This window comes from Pyrgilauda ruficollis, unplaced genomic scaffold (assembly GCF_017590135.1).
Source record: "Pyrgilauda ruficollis isolate IOZ18807 unplaced genomic scaffold, ASM1759013v1 scaffold59, whole genome shotgun sequence".
Lineage (NCBI taxonomy): Eukaryota > Metazoa > Chordata > Aves > Passeriformes > Passeridae > Pyrgilauda > Pyrgilauda ruficollis.
In genome coordinates this window covers 2190789-2211138 of record NW_024527599.1, presented here as the reverse complement: position 1 = coordinate 2211138, position 20350 = coordinate 2190789, and the positions used below count along the sequence as shown (strand labels likewise).

General features: G+C 45.7%; 1 protein-coding gene across 13 annotated transcripts in view; it reads right to left on the bottom strand.

Moving 5' to 3' along the window:
• BCAS3 (BCAS3 microtubule associated cell migration factor) overlaps positions 1-20350 on the bottom strand; it is a 297954-nt gene that overhangs the window by 16174 nt on the left and 261430 nt on the right. For 7 of the 13 annotated variants that reach the window (XM_041482384.1, XM_041482385.1, XM_041482386.1 and 4 more), the window contains 2 exons: positions 5445-5612; positions 84-149 (listed from right to left, as the gene is read on the bottom strand). In XM_041482384.1, coding sequence (XP_041338318.1) covers positions 84-149; positions 5445-5612 — 234 coding nt within the window. Of the gene's footprint in view, positions 1-83; positions 150-5397; positions 5613-20350 lie in introns of all 13 variants that reach the window. The other 6 variants (XM_041482388.1, XM_041482389.1, XR_005956358.1 and 3 more) reach the window with 5 other exon arrangements.

Sequence of the window (20350 nt, the reverse complement as noted above, 5' to 3'; positions counted from 1 at the left end):
AGAGAGGGTTTGCTTTTAGAACAAGGGAAAATACTCTTTGTGCAAAAGTTAAGACCTGATAACAATACAGTTATGTTACATACCAAAACATTTCAAAGCCATGTGCCTCTTTGTGGTGATGTTTTTTACTGCTACTTCACCGGCTGTGTCTGTATCAAAAATAAAATATTTCTTAAATAAAAAGGCCTTGATTTAATGAGAAGATAAAGAAAAGGAATCTCCCCACACCACAGTTGATAATAAGCAAATGCAGTTGATCAAGATTGTTATCAAATGGCAGAAAGTCAGAGGTGTCTTGTGGCATCAGTGCTCCCTTTAGAATTTTTCTACAAACAGCAATGAACCTGAATTCACATCAGAAATATTCATGGTATCAGCATTCACACCCCCTCCCCCTTAAATAATGAATGACCTGGAAGAAATTCCAGCAAAACCTCCCAGGGCTGGTGGCAAGATTGGATTTGGAGACATGGGAAATGACTGGGAAATTAAAAATGCCCTTGCTGGACCTGCCCAGGGCCGTGGGATGGGGCTGCTCAGGGACACCCTTGGACAGGAGAGAGCAAAAAACCCACACTGAAGTGCTTGAGATCCCAAAATGTGTGCAAGGTCAAGGCTCCTCTCATCCAGCACTTCCAAAATGGTGGCTCCTGAAGAGTCTGAATTTTCCTTTCTTTTCAACCAGTCCCATCCAAATGAACCTTTTGTAGGAAGAACTGCACTGAGCTCCCAGACTTATTGGAGGGGGTAATTTAATCTCTGACCCTGGGATGAATATTCTGAAAGTTCAAAGGCTGCTTTTAGCATCGATGTTATTTGATCCACCAGTGGGTTTGCTGCCCAAGCTGGTTTTGCACTGAACCTATGCAGAAATCTCCTGGCAGAAATGCTCTTCAGGGGGAAAATAATTTGCTCTGTGTATCTATAGCCCACGCCTGAGTTAGGATAAAAAACAGCTGAGGAAAGAGAAGGGGAAAATTGTCTTAGAAAAATTAAAGAGGAAGGAAGGAAGAAAGGATAGAAGGGAGGGAGGGAAGGAGAGAGGGAGGGGAAGGTACCACTGAAAGCTCAAACTCTCTAAAGGGCTAATCCTATTCCTGAAACTAAATGTACACGTACATCAGTGTCCAGGTGGCTGCTGATCTTGGAATAAACCTTGTGAGCATGGATATTTTCTCCTGTGGAAAAAACCCCAGGAAGGATGGTCCTTGAACAGGAGCCACCTTGCTCATCCTCCCTTTGCTTCCCACCTCAGCCAGGCACTCCAGGAAATGTGTGACTTCCCTTCTCCAGCCCCCAAATTTCACAGGAAGGTTCCAAAACCATCCCTCTGCAAAGCTCAAAGGTGTCCAGACTCAAGTTAGGCTCAGGCTTTGGGCTTTGGCTGGGGAGCAGGACCCAAAGTGCCTGGAGCCCCCATCCCGGGTTTCCTACAGGCCATTCCCTAACAGCACATCTAATTAGCTCCACTTACTTACATCCCATTAATCAGGTTAAAGAGTTTGCTTCAGCATATGAGCTTCCTTCAGCGCATTATGAGTCTGTTCATGAAATTTGGAAGGAATCCAGGCAGTTTCCTCTGAGGTGCACCTCACTGTGCCTCCCGTGGGTGAGAGGTGACTTGGAGGCTTGCAGGAGTTTTGGAAGAAAGATGCATTTTAAAAAACAACCTGTTGCTTCCCTACTATAGGCTGGTTTTAAATATTAAGCCTGGAAGTGATCAAAATACACTGGAAAGCTTAAAAAATGTACTTGCTGAAGGAATAGGTGAAGCAGAGGATTTATTAATTAGTCTTTTTGGATGGAAAGATTTCTAGCCTGAGCTGACAATTTCCTCCTGCCTAGTTTGAGCGGAATCCTGTCAGAGATATTTGTCTTCTGGAAGCAGAGTTTCATAAATCACAGTCCTAGGGTGGTTTTTATTTTTGGGGGGGAATGCAATATGAAGCTCCAGCACACACTTAAGAACTGCACTGCAAATGTAAATATTGTAGCTGCTTGAAAACAAAGCTTTGCAAGCAAAAGAGGGCACTGACCACTAACATTTGTGTCTAGACTTGCATAATTTTTTCTTTTCAGTGAGAGTTTGACAGAAACTGGAACAGCAAAAACATCTTTTTTGCATCTTTGCCAATTTATGCCTTCCTTGGAATTAAATGTGTATCTGGGCTGACAGCTTATGTACAGCAGACTCCACTTCAGATAGACATGGGTCATCTGAATAATTGGATAACAAGGGGAAAAGCTGGTTTCCCAATCAAGCCAACTAGCTGGACAACTGGAGTTATCATTTAGGTCACAAGGAAAGGAGATTTTTGGGGGTTTTTTTCCAGCCCTGGTTCTTCTCCCACCCCCTGTCCGACAGCCCTTGGCACGGAGTGGGAGGTGGAACAGCCCCATCTAATCCCCCTTTCCTGCAAATGCCAGATTATTCCTGATGTTTTCAGCATCCTCCAGCTGGATTTTCGTGCTGTGACCAACCTTGGGGTATTTCTGCCCCTGCAGTAGCCAGAGCCAGGGTTAGTGCTGCCAGCCCTGCTTTGCAATGCAGGAGGCAGGTACAAAACAAAGACTCTGGGAATGTCAGCTCCCCAAAGTGCTCTGTGCACCACAGCACACACTCCCTGCACACCACTGCAGCCTATCAGCCCTGATTTCTATATAAACCCACGTGTCAGCTATGCCCTAACAGTTAAGGCATTAAAAGAATCTATTTATCTCTTGCCATTAAGTGCATGTCAGGACCAGTCGAGCACTTGACAAAGTCTCACTGTCCACCCTACTGCCCAGTTTTTGCCCACACATTGGACCCCAGCACTGCACATGCACAAATTTTCACATTCCCAGCTAGAAATGTTCATTAATTTGTGCTGAGGTTTGAGTAAGATTTTGCAAGTTTTTGTTAAATCTTTGCAATATCTCTTTAAGGACTGAAGAGAATCCACGGAGCACAATCAGAGGTTAAAGCATGCAAAACATAAAGGCATGAATAAATTAAGTTATTTTAGGATTATTAAAAGGATTATAAATTCCACAATTTTGAGTCCCATGCAGAAATATAAACACTGGTTTTGAAAGAAGCAGCAAGACAGACAACAAACAAAACTCCAGTGTCCTTTTCTGCTGAACTCTTTGCTGTGGTGAGTGGGCAGCAGAGAACCCAAGGAGAAAAACTGAGTTTTTTTCAAAGATAATTCAGTTCAGCCAAGCTGGGTTATGATATAAGTGGTTTGGGGGAAGTGAAAACTCTCCTACTTGTTATGAGCCAACAAAGACACCTTTTTTTTGAAGTGAGGGTAATGCAGCTACACACTTATCTCTGTCCATTTATTAAGCAGCAGACAGATGAGAGCCCTTCCCTGTGCTCCCCAGGCTGAGGAATGGTGCTGGCAGCCAGCTCCAGCCCTCTCCCTCAGTGAGTGCAGCTCTCCAGGTACATCTGAGCAGGGGAGAACTTTTTCTGTCTGTCTGCTAAAGAGGAACAGCTCAAGAGCTGTTAGGGGATGGAAGTGGAAAGGGCACGGGAGTTCACCCTCTTATCACCAGGTTTTCTCTGCTGCTCTGAGTCACCACATGCCCAAATCCTGAGAATAAAGTGTGTTAGTGGTGGAGAGAATGCCACGACAGGCAGGGCAGCACAGAGTGTTAATGACAGGGAGAGGAGGGTGGTGGGATGGGGTGAGCTGGGTCAGTGCTCATGTTACTCATTATTGCTGCGTAAAATCACTGCTCTGAGATGGCATCTATCTTACACTCATTAGGGAGATTTATGGGGCTGGAGCAAGGGCTGGGAGAAATCTCTCTGGATGAATATTAACTCAGTGATGGCATCTCTATAAACAGCTCCTTTCTGTCTTTACACCTGCAGGACTGTGAGCCTCATCTTATGCCAAAGAAGCTGGGACTCGCTGCCATCAGCTGGATTTGGTGAAAATGGAAGGAAAATACAGAGCCCTGTCTCTGACAAAGTTCTTGGTTTACAATATAATACATTGTCAAGTCTCCAGGGCAGTCAGTCACCCTAACCTGGCCCATCTGGAAGGCTTCAGCTTTCAGAGGAGGTATTCCCCTCACCTTTCCCCTTCCACAGACAGCCTGAGGGGTGCTGACCCATTATCAGCAGTGGATGCCCTCCCAAAGTTCACACTGATCACAGCCTGGGTCAGTAAGTGATGAAATATGTGCCTTTCTCTATTTTCATAGCCTGCTTTTTCCACCTTCCCCAGCCCTTTACAGACATGAGCTGATTGAAGTCCACACCAGCAAAGTGAGGCATCTCTATCCTCACTGCTCTGCTGGAGCTCTGGACTCCTGGACTCATGAAGTGTCCTGGCCAAGGCAAAAAGCTGGTGAGGATTTGCACCAGAGCTGCAGCAGACTCACCCCCAGTTCTCAACCAAGCTTTTCTGTTAATTCCAAATCTAAGTCACCCTTTGATTTCATCCCTCTCAAGATGGAAAGCAGAGGAAGGCAGCTGGCAAGGTGACCAGCTGGGTTATGAAGGGGTTTCTGCACTGGTTACTGCTGCCTGGACCTGCAGGCAAGGGCTAAAATCCTGCTCCTCTGCATCCTTCTCCTCCAGTTTGGTACCTGCTCCACAGTGAGCAAAGTCAGGATGAGCCCTGATGGCAGAGACTTCTCGAGGAGCAGGGAGAGCTCAGAGCAGCACAAGACCCTCAGTGACACAAGGGCAAGAGCAAAAGGAAGAGACAGCTCCTGCTCTTCCTGAAAGATCCATAGGTGGGCATTCCCACACCTTCCTGCTGGTTTCTCCTCTTTTGCCTTCCCAGGCAAGCTGCCAGGAGAGTGACAAGTGAGTTGGCAGCTGATGTTAGGGGCCACCATCACTCTGAGGTGTTTTTACTGGAGGTGTTTTTTGGAACAAGTCGAAATTAATGGAGACAATAAAGCCGCAGTAACTGCGCTTTAATTTCTGAGCATCTCCTGCCACGGGGCCCCTCCTGACAGCCTAATCTCTGATGTGCCATTCCATTTACTTAAACAGATGATACAATTTATCAATATAATGGACACTGATGAAGATGGATTAATTTGGATTACAGAACCAGCGCTTCACAGTGGCTCTGCTGAGGACACAAAATGAGGATATGTGTGATTATGGCATTGTTTGGAGCAGGGCAGCAATCTGCACTGCAGGGGATGCAGCAGAGCCCTTGTCCCAGCTATATGATAAGGAAGCTTCATGTGCCAATATCTCAGACTGTGTTTATGTGATCTACCACTAACTTCCTTTTATAAATGACTTCTGTCCCACTGAGATCCCCACAAAAGTCAATTAATCAGACAGAATGAGAGAGAGAGAGAGAGAGAGAAGGAGCATACAGAGAAAAGAAAAAGCGAGACTTAAAAAAAAAAAAAAATTTAAATAAAAATCACCATTGGGTGAGATGTACGTGATCTCTGATCACACCTCTTCTTTGTACCTGTTCCTGATCCCACCATGTCCCTGCTGGGGGACTCGCACATCGCGTCGGCCAGGCGCTCCCGCAGCCCCTCCTCGCTGTGCTCCATGGAGGACATGTGGCGCAGACCGAAGTTCTCGGGCCAGCTCCCACACACCTCCAGCAAGGTCACGCTCCGGTCGAAGGCACCTTCAACAGACAAACGGGACACGTGTGGGACACCAACCTCCTTCTGCGTGTGCCTGGAAAGATGGGTTTAGCACGGGAGTGGAAAGGTTGGTGTCACAGCACAGCACGGCTGAACCCTAAGTATGAGCCAGCTTCGACCAAGCAGCTGTAATCAAAAAGGGGAAACTAAAATACAGACTGGTGAGAGTCAGGAAAGCAGCACAATAACACAAATGTGAATGGCATGAATGTATTTTTATGTTAGGCAACCAGGAATTATTTTTGAAGTTGATTAGTCTTCCACTGGGATGCTGCTGAGATGCTTCGTCCCCCTCCTCATCTTGGACAATGGAAAGAGTTATTTTGCCTTTGCTAATGGGCAGGAATTTTACCTAAATTCCCTTTCCTGCTCTGAAACAGAGAAGAGGCAGAGCTGCCTTGTGCTGATGAAGGAACAAATGGATGCCTTCCCTCAGTCTGGGATATCTGTGGGTTTTCTCTGCTCCTGCACTGGGAAGTTTTAGCTCAAACGTGCTCTAACAGAGGCTTTTTCACCAGTAGCCTCTGCTGAAGACTCTGGTTCTTGTGAGAGAGAGCACGTACCTACAAAAGATCCTCCAAATAATTCCTTGACTTGCAGTTATTACCTCATTCACAGCAGGGTATGATGTTCTGCCGAATGCAAAGATTAGATTCTGAATTCAGGATCACTTCAAAGTACAAATTAAAATTATTCTCCTTTATTATACAGCAAGTCTTCTGCGAAGGCTTACTTAAATCATTCCCACTTGGAACAAGATTACAGTTATGCTTTGTTCCTTCAAGCACATACCATTTACTCCACTATTAGGTAACTGAATATGCAGCGTTCGTTGTGCCTGGTTTCTGCCAGCCTGCCGAGGGGAAAAAACGCAAATGCCAATGTTTCTCAGAGTTAAAAGTACATGAAACACGTCCTTGTTATCAGGCCTTTGGTTTTCCCCTTTGATCAGCCGTCAGAAACTATCTACACTTGTAGTCTGTGACTGTACAGCTTCACAGCACACTCCCTGCCACTGACAGGTGGTAATAGAAAGGGTGAGAGACCGAGCCCCGCGGCAGGCGGCCCTTCCTCTGATAACGCCCCAAGTACCGGCTGATAACGTTGGTAAACACTCGGCCAGCCAGTTCATCCATACATCAGCAAAGAGGGGCCAGATAATTCTCAGCTCTAATGGCACGGGCTGAAGCGCCAGGGCTGGCATTCAGGGATTTATATGGGCTGCAGTGGTGACTCCTGGCTCCTGAATTTCATCGGTGTTGATTTATCTCCTGGCCTGGCTGCGGAGTGGATTCCTGGCACTGGAAAACCATCAGCACTGAGATGGACTCCACCAAAAGGGACCCTGGCTCTCTGTGATGCACGCACTTGAACTCTGGATGAATCCCAGTTTCAGCCCAGACGAGGAATGACCAAATATTTCAACTTCTAATGGCTCTCTGGATTTATAAGGTTGCTCCAGTCTACTAGTTTGTTTTAAAATGAGGGTTCTTGAAGCTTGTTTGAGAAAATGCAGGGAGGAGGCGAAGTAATTTCTATGATGTTTAAATCTCTACAGCATTTTCATGATGTCAGCCTTCCTAAAGGCAGGAGGAAAAGCAAAATTTGGGGGGTTTTTTAAGCTTTTTTCCCCCCAAGTCATCCTTCTACAGTTTCATGCAGCCCTGAGACCCCCTCTCCAAACCCCATGGATTTCAGTTGTTTTTGACAGAGCTGTTCATGTACCCTGAGAGTGATCAGGGGGACTTTAAAACCTGCTTCCCAAACTTCAGGGAAGCAGCAGGGACACGATGAGCTCCCACAGGTTTGCAGGGCTGTGCCAGAGATGAGAAATCTCCTCTTTCCTGGTGTCAGCCCTTATTCCAAAAGTGAGAAATGGGAGCATTTCTGCTCCTATAAGCAGACATATGAATAATAAGGCAAATGGCTTTTGAAGCTCTGCCAAGATGCCTGCTTGTGTGTACAGGGAGAAACTTCATGGAGTGCTGGGCTCTGGCTCCTGAGATCCTTGAGTGAGAGCAAAGGAGACAAGTGCAGTGTTACCTCTGCAATCAGGGCCAGGAGCTGCCAAAACTTCTTAGCAGCAACGTGTGAGGCTGCAAGTGTTAATGCAAATGCAGGTTAGAGGGATTAACTGCACTGAAAGTTTGCTTGTAAAAAAAATGTAGGGCTGGGGAAGCTGTAGTTTTATCTTTCCTCCCTTTTCACTCCTTCTCCGTGGTAGCAGTGCACATCTGGCAAGAGCATTGATATCCAGACATCCAGCTGGGATTCAGCAGCCACCACTGCAGCCCGTGGGTGATTGCTCTGCCTGCATCAAGCAGGGGAGGTCCTTGCACCTTCATCTGCTCTGTGGAGCCCACAAATTCCCCCTAATTTCAATACATTGATAAAATGGGTTCCAGGTAAAGCTGAACATGCAGAGTGTGACTCAGGCTGTTCAGGATGTGGGGGTAGAAAAGGGGACCTTGCTTGAGCAGGCAGGTTCTTTCCTCCTGTAAATCCCCAGCTCTGTCCCTCTCTGATGTAAAACAAAATAGTTTCAAGAAAAACAAGATTTATTGTCACGGACCTTCCTCTTCCTCTTGCCAGTGCATCAGCAGACAGCACATGTATCAGAGTAAAAGAATTCAGTATTTTTTTCAAGGCAGAATTAAGTTCTGGGTATTTTTACACCTTGGAAAGTGACTCTGGAGAGTGTGACATGGCAGTGGGCTGGTTGCTGCCAGGAGCCTTTGGGTGCTTTGCCCTGCCTACATCATTCCCTGCACACATCATTCCCAAAAGCACACGGGCTAATGGCATTAAACATCCACTGATAGCAGCTCACCCTATCTCTGCTATTTATTATATTGTAATCTCTCCTTCTGGCTGCCTCGCTCTCCCCTTTTCAATCCAGTATCTCACTTGATAAGGTATCGAATTCCCCATCGCCGGCCAGCGAGGAGTTTACAAACAAACCTGGGTGGAGAGTGCTGCTCCCAGAACGGCCAAAGCCACAACAGAACCAAGGAACCAACGGGGCTGAGAAAGCTCCTGCTGATCCCAGGGATTCCTGAGGGCTGGGGGGAGGCAGGCTGCTGAAACCCTCCTGACAGCCACCAACACCAGCCCCTGACGTGGGAGCCCAGAGCTGCCTCTGTCCCCCAGCCTGGACACAGCCTTGGTGGAGAACAGGTCCCACCTCAAAGGAGTAATTCATTCAGGAATAAAGGGGGAGAAAAGCAGGCATTATGTGAGTCTGGCAATTACTTGTGAAATCCTGGTGAAATCTCATTAAATCACCGAAAAGAAATCTTATTGACTTAAAATTGTGTCAGTATTTCATCCTATTGCATGGTGCTTTCAAGCCTGCAGAACACTCACTTCTCCGTTATTTAATGAAGATGAAACTGGGTGGGAATGAAGACCATCAGCCTCCTGTGTATGATGTCCAAGCATCATCTCAGAACCCCAAATCCACCCAAATGGAACAAGCAGGACCCTTATCTTAACCACAGAGGTCAACAGTGCTTTGTTTTGCAATTCCAGCCCAAATGCTCTGAGCTAATTCTGCTTCATACACAGAATTTTCCTAATACAATTTTAATTTTTGCCTGAAATCAATCTCCCACTTCTCTCTTTCCACAGACATTGTCTCTCAAGGAGCACCACCCTTTTCTCTTGCCACTGCTGATGGAGCAGAATCAGGTTCCCATCTTCCTGCTTAACATTTCTTGCATTTTATTAATGGCAAAGGCTTCTGTCATTACTCACACCAAATTACCTTGCTTAGACACACAGGATTTGTCTCTAGCACTACAATTCTTTCAAGGCTTTTAATATAAAAGCAAAATAAATTTTACTGAAGAAAGGAAAAGAAAACCCACCCTAAACCTTGGAAATATCCTTTCATTTCAAAGCCCCACCAACCAAAAGCAAGAAAACCAGAGAAACTTCTCCTCTCTAGTAGTAAAAAGTATTTTTACAAAATGTTTTAATGCTTCTAGTGTGTTATTTTTCTAAGTCAAAATAGCTAAGCTAAATCTTTCACCATAGCTCTTTAATTCAAAAGCCAGGGGAAATTTTTTTCATTAAACCTCTGGACGGCTTTGTTTAAAATATGAAATCAAGTAGCTCCATTTCCTGTCTTCTAAGGAACAGTAAATCAAAAAGAGAACGTTCTCCAAAAATATAGTAATGTTTCTATTAAAGAGCTTGACAGTTTTGAGCCTCACCTTGCACATTGCAACATAAGTGTGAGCAAAAACAGCAGAGCCAAGAGGAGGGGAAACGACCTGCCGATTTTAATTGATAAAAGATGCGCCCTGATCCATGGCATGCCTTGACCCTGCGTGATGTCAGACCCTGAGGAGCAACCAGGAGGGACAGAAGGGTTGCTCATCACCTGTCCTGCTTCTCCTGGCTTTTCCAGAAGCAGGAGTGGACTCTGGAGGGACTCTGGCTGGTGACCACAGCAACGCCTCGGCCGGGAGCGGGAACCCCCGGGCGTGAGAGGAACCAGGGCATGGAAACTCCTGGCCCAAAGCAGTGAGTCAAACTGCACATACCTCGTTTGAACATGAAAGGTTGAACTTTCCTACAGGCTCTGCCAATTCCCTTCCCTGCCATAACTGGGAATGCCACAAAGCGGCCGCTCTGAGCACTTGAAGGGGAATCCGGGTAAATTCTTTATTTCAGTGTGGAGAAGCATCATCCCCCTGACCTGCCCTGGATCTGCTGGGTCTGTGCTCCTCTCCTGTGCATGGCTCACAAGCTGCCACCCCTCTCTCCCACAGCACAGCAGCTACCAAGGGACAGAAGGCTGGTACACCGAGGTGTGAGCATTAATTATTGCCTTTGGAAACCACGGCAGGAGCCACAGCCTTTGGAGTGACTCTGCTCCCTGTCATCCTCCCTCCCACAGGGCTTCTTTTTTTCCAGAACCGCTCACAGTTCTGCTATAAACAGGACATTACTCACCAGCTCTGTATCCTGTGAGTGCATTTAATTAATGGAGCCTTCAGCCGGGGTACCCGGTCCCACAGGCAACCAACACTTCCAAATGCCTTTGAACTCTTGGCTAAGTGAGGCTGAGAAGTCGCTCATCCCTCCTCAGCACCGCAGACTTGTAAACAAAACTGCTGTTTATTCTCTGTCAGGATTTCTAGATGAGTTTGGGGCAGCCCAGCAGCTCCAGGATGGATGCTCAGGGAGGAGGTTGCCCAACCACTGCCCACGTGGCCACGAACTCAGCACCGTGGCCCAGGCAGCGTTGGCGATGTCCAGGATCATGGTGCAGGTCCTCAGGGATCATCCCACCCTCCTCCTCCTCCCCACATCCCAACAAAGTCTGAACACCCCAGTGCTCCTGCACAAGGGGTTAACCAGGGGCTCAGGAGATTTGGGATGGTCAGGAGCACAGCCAGCCATCACAGCCGTCCTTGAAGGCTTGCAAATGCCAGCAAGGCTGCAATTTTCAGAGCTGGAGCAGCGAGATATTTTTATAAATACATAAATCTTTTCAAGGAAAAACAAATATAGAGAAAAGAATGTAAACATTATTGTAAAATGCATAATAAAATGTCTGTTGTTTGTTAATTTTGCTCCTTATTATCCAGCCTATCTGTACCACCGATGTTGAAACATTTGCCTTTTAAATTTTTTTTTTTTTATACTCCCTTATTCATTTAAAAATAGTTTCCTGCATGTTATATGAATAAGCAAAACCTAAGGTTCTAAATCCAGGGGAACTTTGAAGTATGAAACCCATGGTCTATGGGAACTATGTTTTCATTAATCAAAGTAGATGTTTCTAAAGCCATCAGATTTATCATGACTGGATTTCATATGTGAAACCCAATATACACACAGACATACACTGCTTGTCCTTTTGGATTAGTCCTGACCTTTTACTCTCCTTTCTGAAGGATCTGCCTTTCCTCAGAGCGGGGCTGCCCTGCTTTGCCAGAGGAGCCTTGACAAAGTGCGTTTCCAACTCCGCTTTCTGTGTCTGACTACGAGTCTGGGCTAAGGTCAAAACATAAATGATTAAGTGTATTTATTAAACTCTGCCTTTGCCTTGAATGCTCCCAGTGCCTGTCAGATGCCATCCAACTGCAGATTCCTGCTGCCAGCACACCTGGCCACCAAACAAGGGGCCCCAGTGCGACCCCGAAAGCAGAACGGAGCCCCCCAAAGCACCCCCAGCGCTGCCAAGGGCTCCTCCAGCCCTTGCTGAGCTCCTGGCTTCCCCAGGGCATGGAGGTTAGTGCAAGGACATGGGATGGTTTAAAAACTGGAGGCAGGATGTGACGGGCATCCAAAGCAGGGCTTCAAAAGAGAAAACGCAACAAAACGCGCGCTCGGTGTCAGCAGGGAAATTTGTGTGGTGGCACCAGAATTTTGCAGTATTTTGCAGAATTTGGCAGTATTTTGTAGTACCAGAAGCACAAGACTTTGTCATCTTGCCTTGAAGAACAACACAAGGGGCTGGGACACAGGTGGGTGCTGCCAGAGGTGGCACCCACAGAGAAGATGCAGCTCACCCCAGCCTGAGGAGCACAGTGCACTGAACAACCAGCTGAGAGCATTTTTCCAATACTGGATGCTATTTAGCTGCCTAAAAGCAAAAAGAGATGGAATCTACAGTATAACTGGATGCTATTATGATTTTGAAAACAAAATCACCTTTTGTAATAAAATTAATTTCCAAGAGAAAACTTTCCCCCTCCCCCTTGAACGGCAAGATTTGTGCATATTTTAATGCTTTACAGGATCAGAACGCCTGGAAAAAATCAGGAATGCTACAACCAGCCCCAAGCCCCCTTAGAGATTAACATTTCTTTATATTTAATCCTGGCATAAGGCAGAGTGTCCTGAAGAACCCAGGGTTCTGCACAAGCCTGCGTTACCAGGTATGAATCTGCACAGCAAAAAAACTTCACCTGATGTTCTTTCAACCTCCAGGTTTGGAAATTTCATTAAAAAAGGATTCACTAAAGATCTTCAGCACTTTTTAGTTTTTGCAAGGTTGGAAATGTTTTCTTGTGGTATTCACATACTTATAATTCTCAGTCCTGGTTAAAATTAGAAAATCCAGTAACTTTTTTTTCCCCCCTAGTAAATTTTCCCACTCTCCAAAGATCTACGACTTAGCTAAGCTTACAATAAGATGATTATTGAGATTTTCAACAATGCCTAGGAAATTTAAACACAGAATGAATTCCATTAAATCTCAGTGGAGGTTTTTTTAGACTTCTCCAAATAAAAGCAGCGATTTTAGGATGCTGAAGCCTTTTGTGCTGCCTTCGGTGGGGAAAACGCTGTGTGAGATGCAGGAAGGATACATCTGGTATTTCAGTGACACCACATAATGATCCTTATTCCTTTATATGCCAAGTCATTTCTGAACTCTTGGGAAGAGGTTTGCAGTCATACCCTGTCTTAACGAGGTAGAAATATGCCAATTCCTCTGCAGGGGCTGGAATAATATATTACTTCCCTTAAGAAAACAGATTTATCTTGCTTATTATCAATCTCGTGGCATGTGCAAATGCATAGCTATATACACATGTACAGAGGACACATAATGGATTAGAAAAGGCTCATATTTACCCACAAGTAAGGAAAGATCTGACAACTCATCGGGGTTTTTGGGATAACCGAGATCTTATGTTACACTTTGAGACACAAGTGTGGATTTGTCATCTTGCATGAGCCTTAGTGGTGACTGTGTGAGCCAAGGAATTTAATTCTGATTGTTTCATTTGAATTAAACAAAAATCTTAGTGTTGAAAAAACATTGGAACTGTGCTATGTACTAATATATCACTCAGATTGTAACAGGAGACTCCTTCTTGTGTAATAGCAACAGAGAGTGTGGAAAGGCCAAGTTCATCGTGGGAAGAGTTTATCTGCAGCTGAATGTTGGGGATACCTGTGTGAAACCTGCTGCAAAGGAGGGGTGAAGGCTTGCCCATGCCAATCCCAGCTGGATGGAGCTGCACAGCAGGGATGGGTGTGGTTCTGTGCCCAAACCCTGCCCAGGATCCTCAGCATCCTCCCCACAGCACGCCCAGGCTGCTAGAGCTCTGCTGGGCTTTGGGTCATTTCTTCTTTAGAAGTCATTTGCAACCTGAGAGATGTTCACAAACAAGGGGAGAAAATGGGCAGTTTCTTGTTAGCCAGGACAGGAGAGAGCTTAGAGCAGAGCATGTGTGGGGAAGCAGCTGAGCACCGAGGCTCCGGAAACAAGAAATTTGGTTTACATCACTAACAACCCGTTAGGAGAGAAACTGGAATATTTTTGCATTATAAGAGCAAATATTTCTCTGGTCTCATATCACCTTTCCCAGATGAAACATTTCACAACCCAGCTGACTTATAAACAGAAACCAAAATATTTTCCTAAGGTGGATCAGTGATCCCACTCGGGGCTTCCAAGTTGTAATTTATTTGTCTTACCTCACTGTGAGATAATGTGCACGCTGGTTCCAAGCTACTGTCTAATCACTGCCTGGACATGGATAAAGAAATCTCACTTACAAACACCAGGCACTCTCTGGGTGTTTGGGAATTGGTCACAGGGTGACTCTTCCTGCTGGTTTGTGCCCAGCAGGGTGGCAGTGCCCAGCTCCTGCAGCACAAGGCACAGAATTCCAGAATGGTTTGGGTTGGAAGGGACCTTCAAGACCACCTTATTCTACCTTGTCATTGTCAGGGAGACCTTCCACCATTCCAGGTTGCTCCAAGCCCTGTCCAGCCTGGTTTTGGACACTTCCAGGGATCCAGGGGCAGCCACAGCTCCTCTGGGTACCCTGTGCCAGAGTCTCCTCACCCTCACAGGAAAGAGTTTCTTCCTCATGATGAACCTTCTGCCACTTCTGGAGCAAATCTGAATTACCATACTATTTATTAGGGTTATATCCAATGGGATGAGCAGAGCCTGCTGCAATCACAGCTTCCCCTCAAGTATATTTTAACATATTTCAAACCTGGCATGAGACGGACTCAGGTGTTAAACCAGAGTGATGGAAATGTTTGTGTTTGGGGCAGCCAAGCAGCTGCCACCAGGATACAGCACCATTAACTTCAGGAATTGGTTTGGAAACTCAGCAGCTTCTCAACTGAGTGACCAAGATCAGGGGATGGAGAATAGATTACAAAATACACCTAAAGCAGTGAGGCAGAATGAGTTTTCAGGGTTGATAGAGAGAATTTTATGTTTACACCAGGGAAGAGCTGGAACATTGAGGTTTAAGTAACTCACAAAGGTGACCACAATGAAATCTGCCTGAAGACAACCCACTGCAATGCCACATCTTCATACAAGGTGTGAAAACACAGATGGGACCTCCAGAGCCACTCCTGCTCTGGCCAGGCAGCTCATCCCAGGTACTTCTCCATCAGCTCTGAGCATTTTGGAAATTGCTTGCTCTAAGTCTCTAGATCCCCCCAAGAACACCAGAAAAATGTGCTTCTTTAAGGACTACAGAGAAACATGAAATTTTATGTTTAGAAAGTAATAAAAACTCAACAAAACCCTAAACTTGTTTCCTTGTAATCCTTCCAAGGCAGGGAAGATAAATTTTTTGGCCCGATTCTGAATTCATTAAAAGCGTGTGCCAAGCTGCACGAGCAAATTATCTGAGCTCCAGCAAGACTACAAAGCACTGAAACCTCTGGTTCTGAGCCAGCTTAAGCATATACTTACTTTTAAGCATGCAAACAGCCCCAGTGACTTCAATGGGAGTATATATGCTGAAAGTTAAGTGTGTGCTTAAGTGTGCTGCTGGAGCGTGGCCAGAGCACTCGGGAACTCACAGCACCAAGGTCTGATCTCCTCCCAAACCATGCAAGGCAGGGATTTCACTGCAGCCAGGCAGGACACAGCTGGGCAGCAGCCAGCAGCCCCTGAAGTTCTCCTCTGCATCCACGGAGGAGGTTTTGCCCTTGTCACTTGTGTTATCCATCAGGCATCTGGTGGCTGGATAAGGCAGAGCGACGTGGCAAGGTGAGATGATGGAGTGAAAAAATGATCGCAGCTGGCACGTCCCAGCCTGAGGCTTTCGGTCATTGAACTCATCTCCCTCTCATCCTCAGCACAGACTCATCTCCCTCTCATCCTCAGCACACACTCAGCTCAAAGGGACTCAGCCTTCCCCAGCTCCAAGCTGGATGCAGCAACTCCCAAGTGGAGTCAGGCGGCCGTGGCTCCCCGCTCGTGGCTGACAGCAAAGCTTCCAGGAGCAAGAACTCCTGGAAAAAAAAAAGTCACACAAGGTCTTTGGCTGCCTTGAGTGACAACAGCATTTTTGCACTTGACAATGGCACTGACCTCCTGCTACAGAAATCACTAAAGGTGACTAGAAGGGTGTGCCTGTAGGGCATCACCCTAATGGGGATGGATTAAAAGGGAAATTTTCTTTACTCTTACTTTTCTTCCCACAAAACTAAAAAAAAAATAGACAAAAGTGGCTGCATCAACCCAAAATAATGCAAAATAAATCACAGTTAAAAGGTAAGTCTGATAATTCATGTTGTTGAATCACAGTGTGTCCTAAGCTGGAAGGACAAGAACTGGATTTTTATAGTAATTTTTTTTTTTTCCTTCACTAAACCCCATTTTGGAGCACTGATGGCAAGAACATGCTTTGCTCTGATTTATGATGCAATAAAACCTCTAATGTCATTTGGGATAGACCATTCCACCAGGAGTCACCTGGTACAGCCAGAGGGAAGAAGGAGACATCTCGGTGGAAGTCCAAACCATGCCAGCCCAAATCCCTGCCTGACCCAATGGATTTCCCTGGATCTAGGAAGAACCATTTGAGTTTTCATGGCACTGTGGCCCTGTCCTAGGATGGTCCAAGTGGGTGTTTCTCACTTCCCACTTCCCCAGGAGGTCCTGATTCAACTTCAGAGCACCTTCAAAACACACTTTAGAGCAACTGACTTAAGGATGCCAGGAACTGAGGGATCATCCACGCCTGGAGCTGCCCCAAAACACAGGGGAGAGGAGCCCCGGGTCTCTCCTCATGGACCAAAGCATCAAAAACCAGCACTGTGACTGTGACTTTCTGGGTTACAACACCTAAATCCTGCTGCAAAATCAGCTTCAACCCACGAGAACAGTTTGATGATTATAAAGATGCTGCTTGCAAAGGCAAGATGGATTCTGAGAGCTGCAGCCTACCATTCTTGTGGACAATAAATATTCCACTTAAATCATGGCTTGTACATATTTGAAAGGATAAACCTGCTACTAATAACCACGAATCAAAAGAGAAGATTCCAATTTTTATGCCAGAAAGCTAACAAAAATCTTCAGTGTGTTATAAACAAGTATCCATCATTATAAACTAAGTTCAGCATGTAAAAATCCAAAGATGGAGTTTATTGTCTTTAATGGCTGAGAAATGACAAGAGTGTTTGGTTGAAAAGGAATTTAGCAAGAAGTAGTTCTGTACAAGAACCAAAATCTGTCTTTAAACAAGAAAATCACTGCTGACAGTTTTACAGTAGAATTAAGCTGTGGTGAACCCTCAGAAGTGGGGCTAATCACAAGTTTCTGGGGAATTTAATGTGGAAAAGAAAGCTGATTATTAGGGAGACTGATATAATTCAGGTAGAAGCTGATCCCATACCTTTTCCAGACTAAAATTATGAGTGAAACCACGGATGTTTTGCAGAGGGAATTCTGCAGCCTGCAGAACCACCTCCTTTGGGGAGGATCTGAGAGCCCATTGGATCCAGTGCTGCTCCAGCTCCAACCATCCTCCCAGCAGCTCGAGGCTTCAGCAGGAAAAACTGACTTCAAACCAGAGAGAAACAAATCCAAGGAGGCAAGGAAGCTAATGAAGATATGAGAGGGATGCAGCGCTCGTGATGATGTGGCTGTGTAAATTCAAGGGGAAGTATTTCCTCCGGTGGGCAAGCTCAGAGGTGGAAGTTTTCCAGGGGGAATCTCTCAAAAGCCCTGGACAGCAGCAAAAAACACGACAAAAAAACTGGCCAAATGTTTTAGTGCTGTGCTGAAAGATCAAGGTGAAAGGAGCCTCTGCGCTGGAAGCCTCGGAACAAAGACAGAATTTCCTGGAACGGAGCATGGAGCTGTTCAAACCCATCATCCCAGCTGTGAACTGAAGAAATAACAATAATAACTTTATGGAGAGAGAAGGAAAAGGGAAGGGGGAAAAATGAAGTAAAATCTTTTGCCAGATCTAGGTAACACCGGTGTCCCAATGTGCAGATTAATTTAAATCGAGGAATGAGAAAAAATCTGTGGGACGTGAGATGAAGGAAAGGAAATATTTCTAAGCACATGAAGTGACCAGATTGGGAATGTATCCTGGGAGAAGTCACTTTTCCTAAGCACAATTATTACCTTTGATACATTAAAAACTCAACAGAGGCACGAGGAGTTTCCTACATGGAGAACAGATTCCAAAAGTCTGTGAGGGCACGTTCAAAGCACCGGGGGAACAGCGGGGCAGCTCTGGTGTCTATCAAGCCATGTTTATTGATGTTCTTGCTAGCTGAGGCAAGGTTTGGGAACACGGATCATAACACCATTTTTATACCCTATAAAATACACTGTGAAGTGATGAGAAATGGGAATTGCTGAGCTGCACCAGGCAGGTCCTTTACAAAGGAGCGAGCTCTTTCGTGAGAGTTTTTACAGCGCTGAGAGCAATCCTCTTCTTGCTGTGAAAAAAAATTGGGAAGCCTCCAAGGCATATGTTTCACAAATCTCCAAAAAGTGGAAAACAAGATTCCAAGAGGAGAAGTGTGAGAACAGAAGTTCAGGGCGAGCTTCCTGTGTGTCCCACTCTGGGGACAGACGGGGCAGGGACCAGCCCAGGACATTTGCAGCCTCCCCAAGCTGTTTGCCTCATAACTGGTGTTAGGATGAGATTTGGGATTGCACTGGAAGCTGGTTATCCTCCCTGTAATCACAGCAGATTTTATTTAATTGCATTCAAAACAGAAGGCAAAAAACGGAGATGTTTAAGCCCACCTGCATTTTCTGCTCAATCGAGCAGAGAACTGCCTTCCCATTCCAGGAGAGAATTAGCATCTTAGCATCTTGTTTCTCCAGGACATTTGACCTTTGCAGCTCCACAAACCAAGACACTGGCTAATTTTCATCTAGTTGGACACTGCTAGGAAGCTACTGAGGAAGTGGGAGACCTTGGAGGTGTTTTGGTGAAATATTTAAACTGGAGAGTTGCAATGAGCTGGAGGCACCTTGTCCCCAGAGCCCCTGAAGCCCTGCCAGGTCTGCAGATGATAATGACCTTCATGGGCATAATTCCATCTTTTCCAAACATCAGAACCAAATCTGTGCCCAAAGCTCATCAGGTGGGACAAGGGAGAGCATCACCTGAGAAGGCTATATCAATATGATCTTTTTTTGGGGAGATACAAATATGGTTGCAAGGATTTCCTCATTGGAAATGTTTCCAACACACTCTGAATACTGTGGACAACAGAGTAAAATAACTTTCCAGCTTTAAGTCTGAGTCTTGTTGATATTGCTCTGCCCAGCCCAGCTTAGGGAAGTCACCTGCCCATCTTATGGCTCAATTTCTCCATCTGTCTAATAGACAGGAGCTACCTGACTTCAGCTTTCCAAAAATAGATATCTGGGAATGCTCTGAGGGCTCAGCAGTAACTCAGTGCATATTTCTGCTCACAGAAGACCCCCTGCAGTTAACAATATGACTCTGGAACACCTTGAAAATCCAAACCAGATGAGTACTGTGCCCATGTACATCAAAAAGCTGCCTTTTTCCAGACTGTGCTGTTGTTAGGTCAGAGAGCTGCAAGGCTCTGGCTTCTGAGGGATGAGCATCAAAAGGTTTCAGCAGGTTCAGAGACCCCATCCTAATTCTCACAGCAGCAGAGACAAACAGCCTTAAGCTGAACTGGAAATCTCACTGCTCACACAGAATGCAGTTCACCTCTGTGCTGAGAAGGCCAATATGACATTTAAGACTCATTTTCAGGACTTAGCATGACTTAAGTGGTGCACAGACCTAAGGGCAGCCTTTGGCACAGGAGGGGATTTTATTCCAAATAAACTACCATGAGCCCACAGTGCAAATTTCTGCAGAACCCTTGACAGGATGACAGCTACAGAAACATAATAATCCAAGAGCCTTGTAACCACCAAGTCCACCTACCCTTCTCCTATAAATAACAGGTCCAAGACAAAGGAAGTGGGAATTAGATGCTTGTGGTGAATTGCAGAGAGCCAAAGACCTTAAACGTTACCCAGTACTTACATCTACACTTAATTAGGAGTGAAACTGCAGACATGAGACCTCAACATGTGGTATTCACATGTGGGCTCAAAAACACTGTCAAAGGCAGTTTTCTTAGGGTTGAAACATCGAGGGTACGATGCAGAGGGGAAGTCTGGAGATGCCTGCTGGACATCCCTGGCTGCCTGGGTAACACACTGTGCCCAGCAGCTCCAGCTCTGCCCTCACACCCCTGCAAGCCAGACAGCTCCAGAGAGGTCCTGAGGTGTGTGCTGGATGCACTGATTGAGCAGCTCAACCTAAACAAGACGGAATCTGAAATTCAGATGTCAGTGTCAGAACTAATAGGAAACAGGAGGCAGCTATAGCACAACTCCAGTGGTCCAAACTCTGGTCTCAGTTATGACCTGGCCAGCCCAGTAAGAGCTCAGGGAATCTGCATTCTGTTGTGCTTTAATGACTCAAAAATA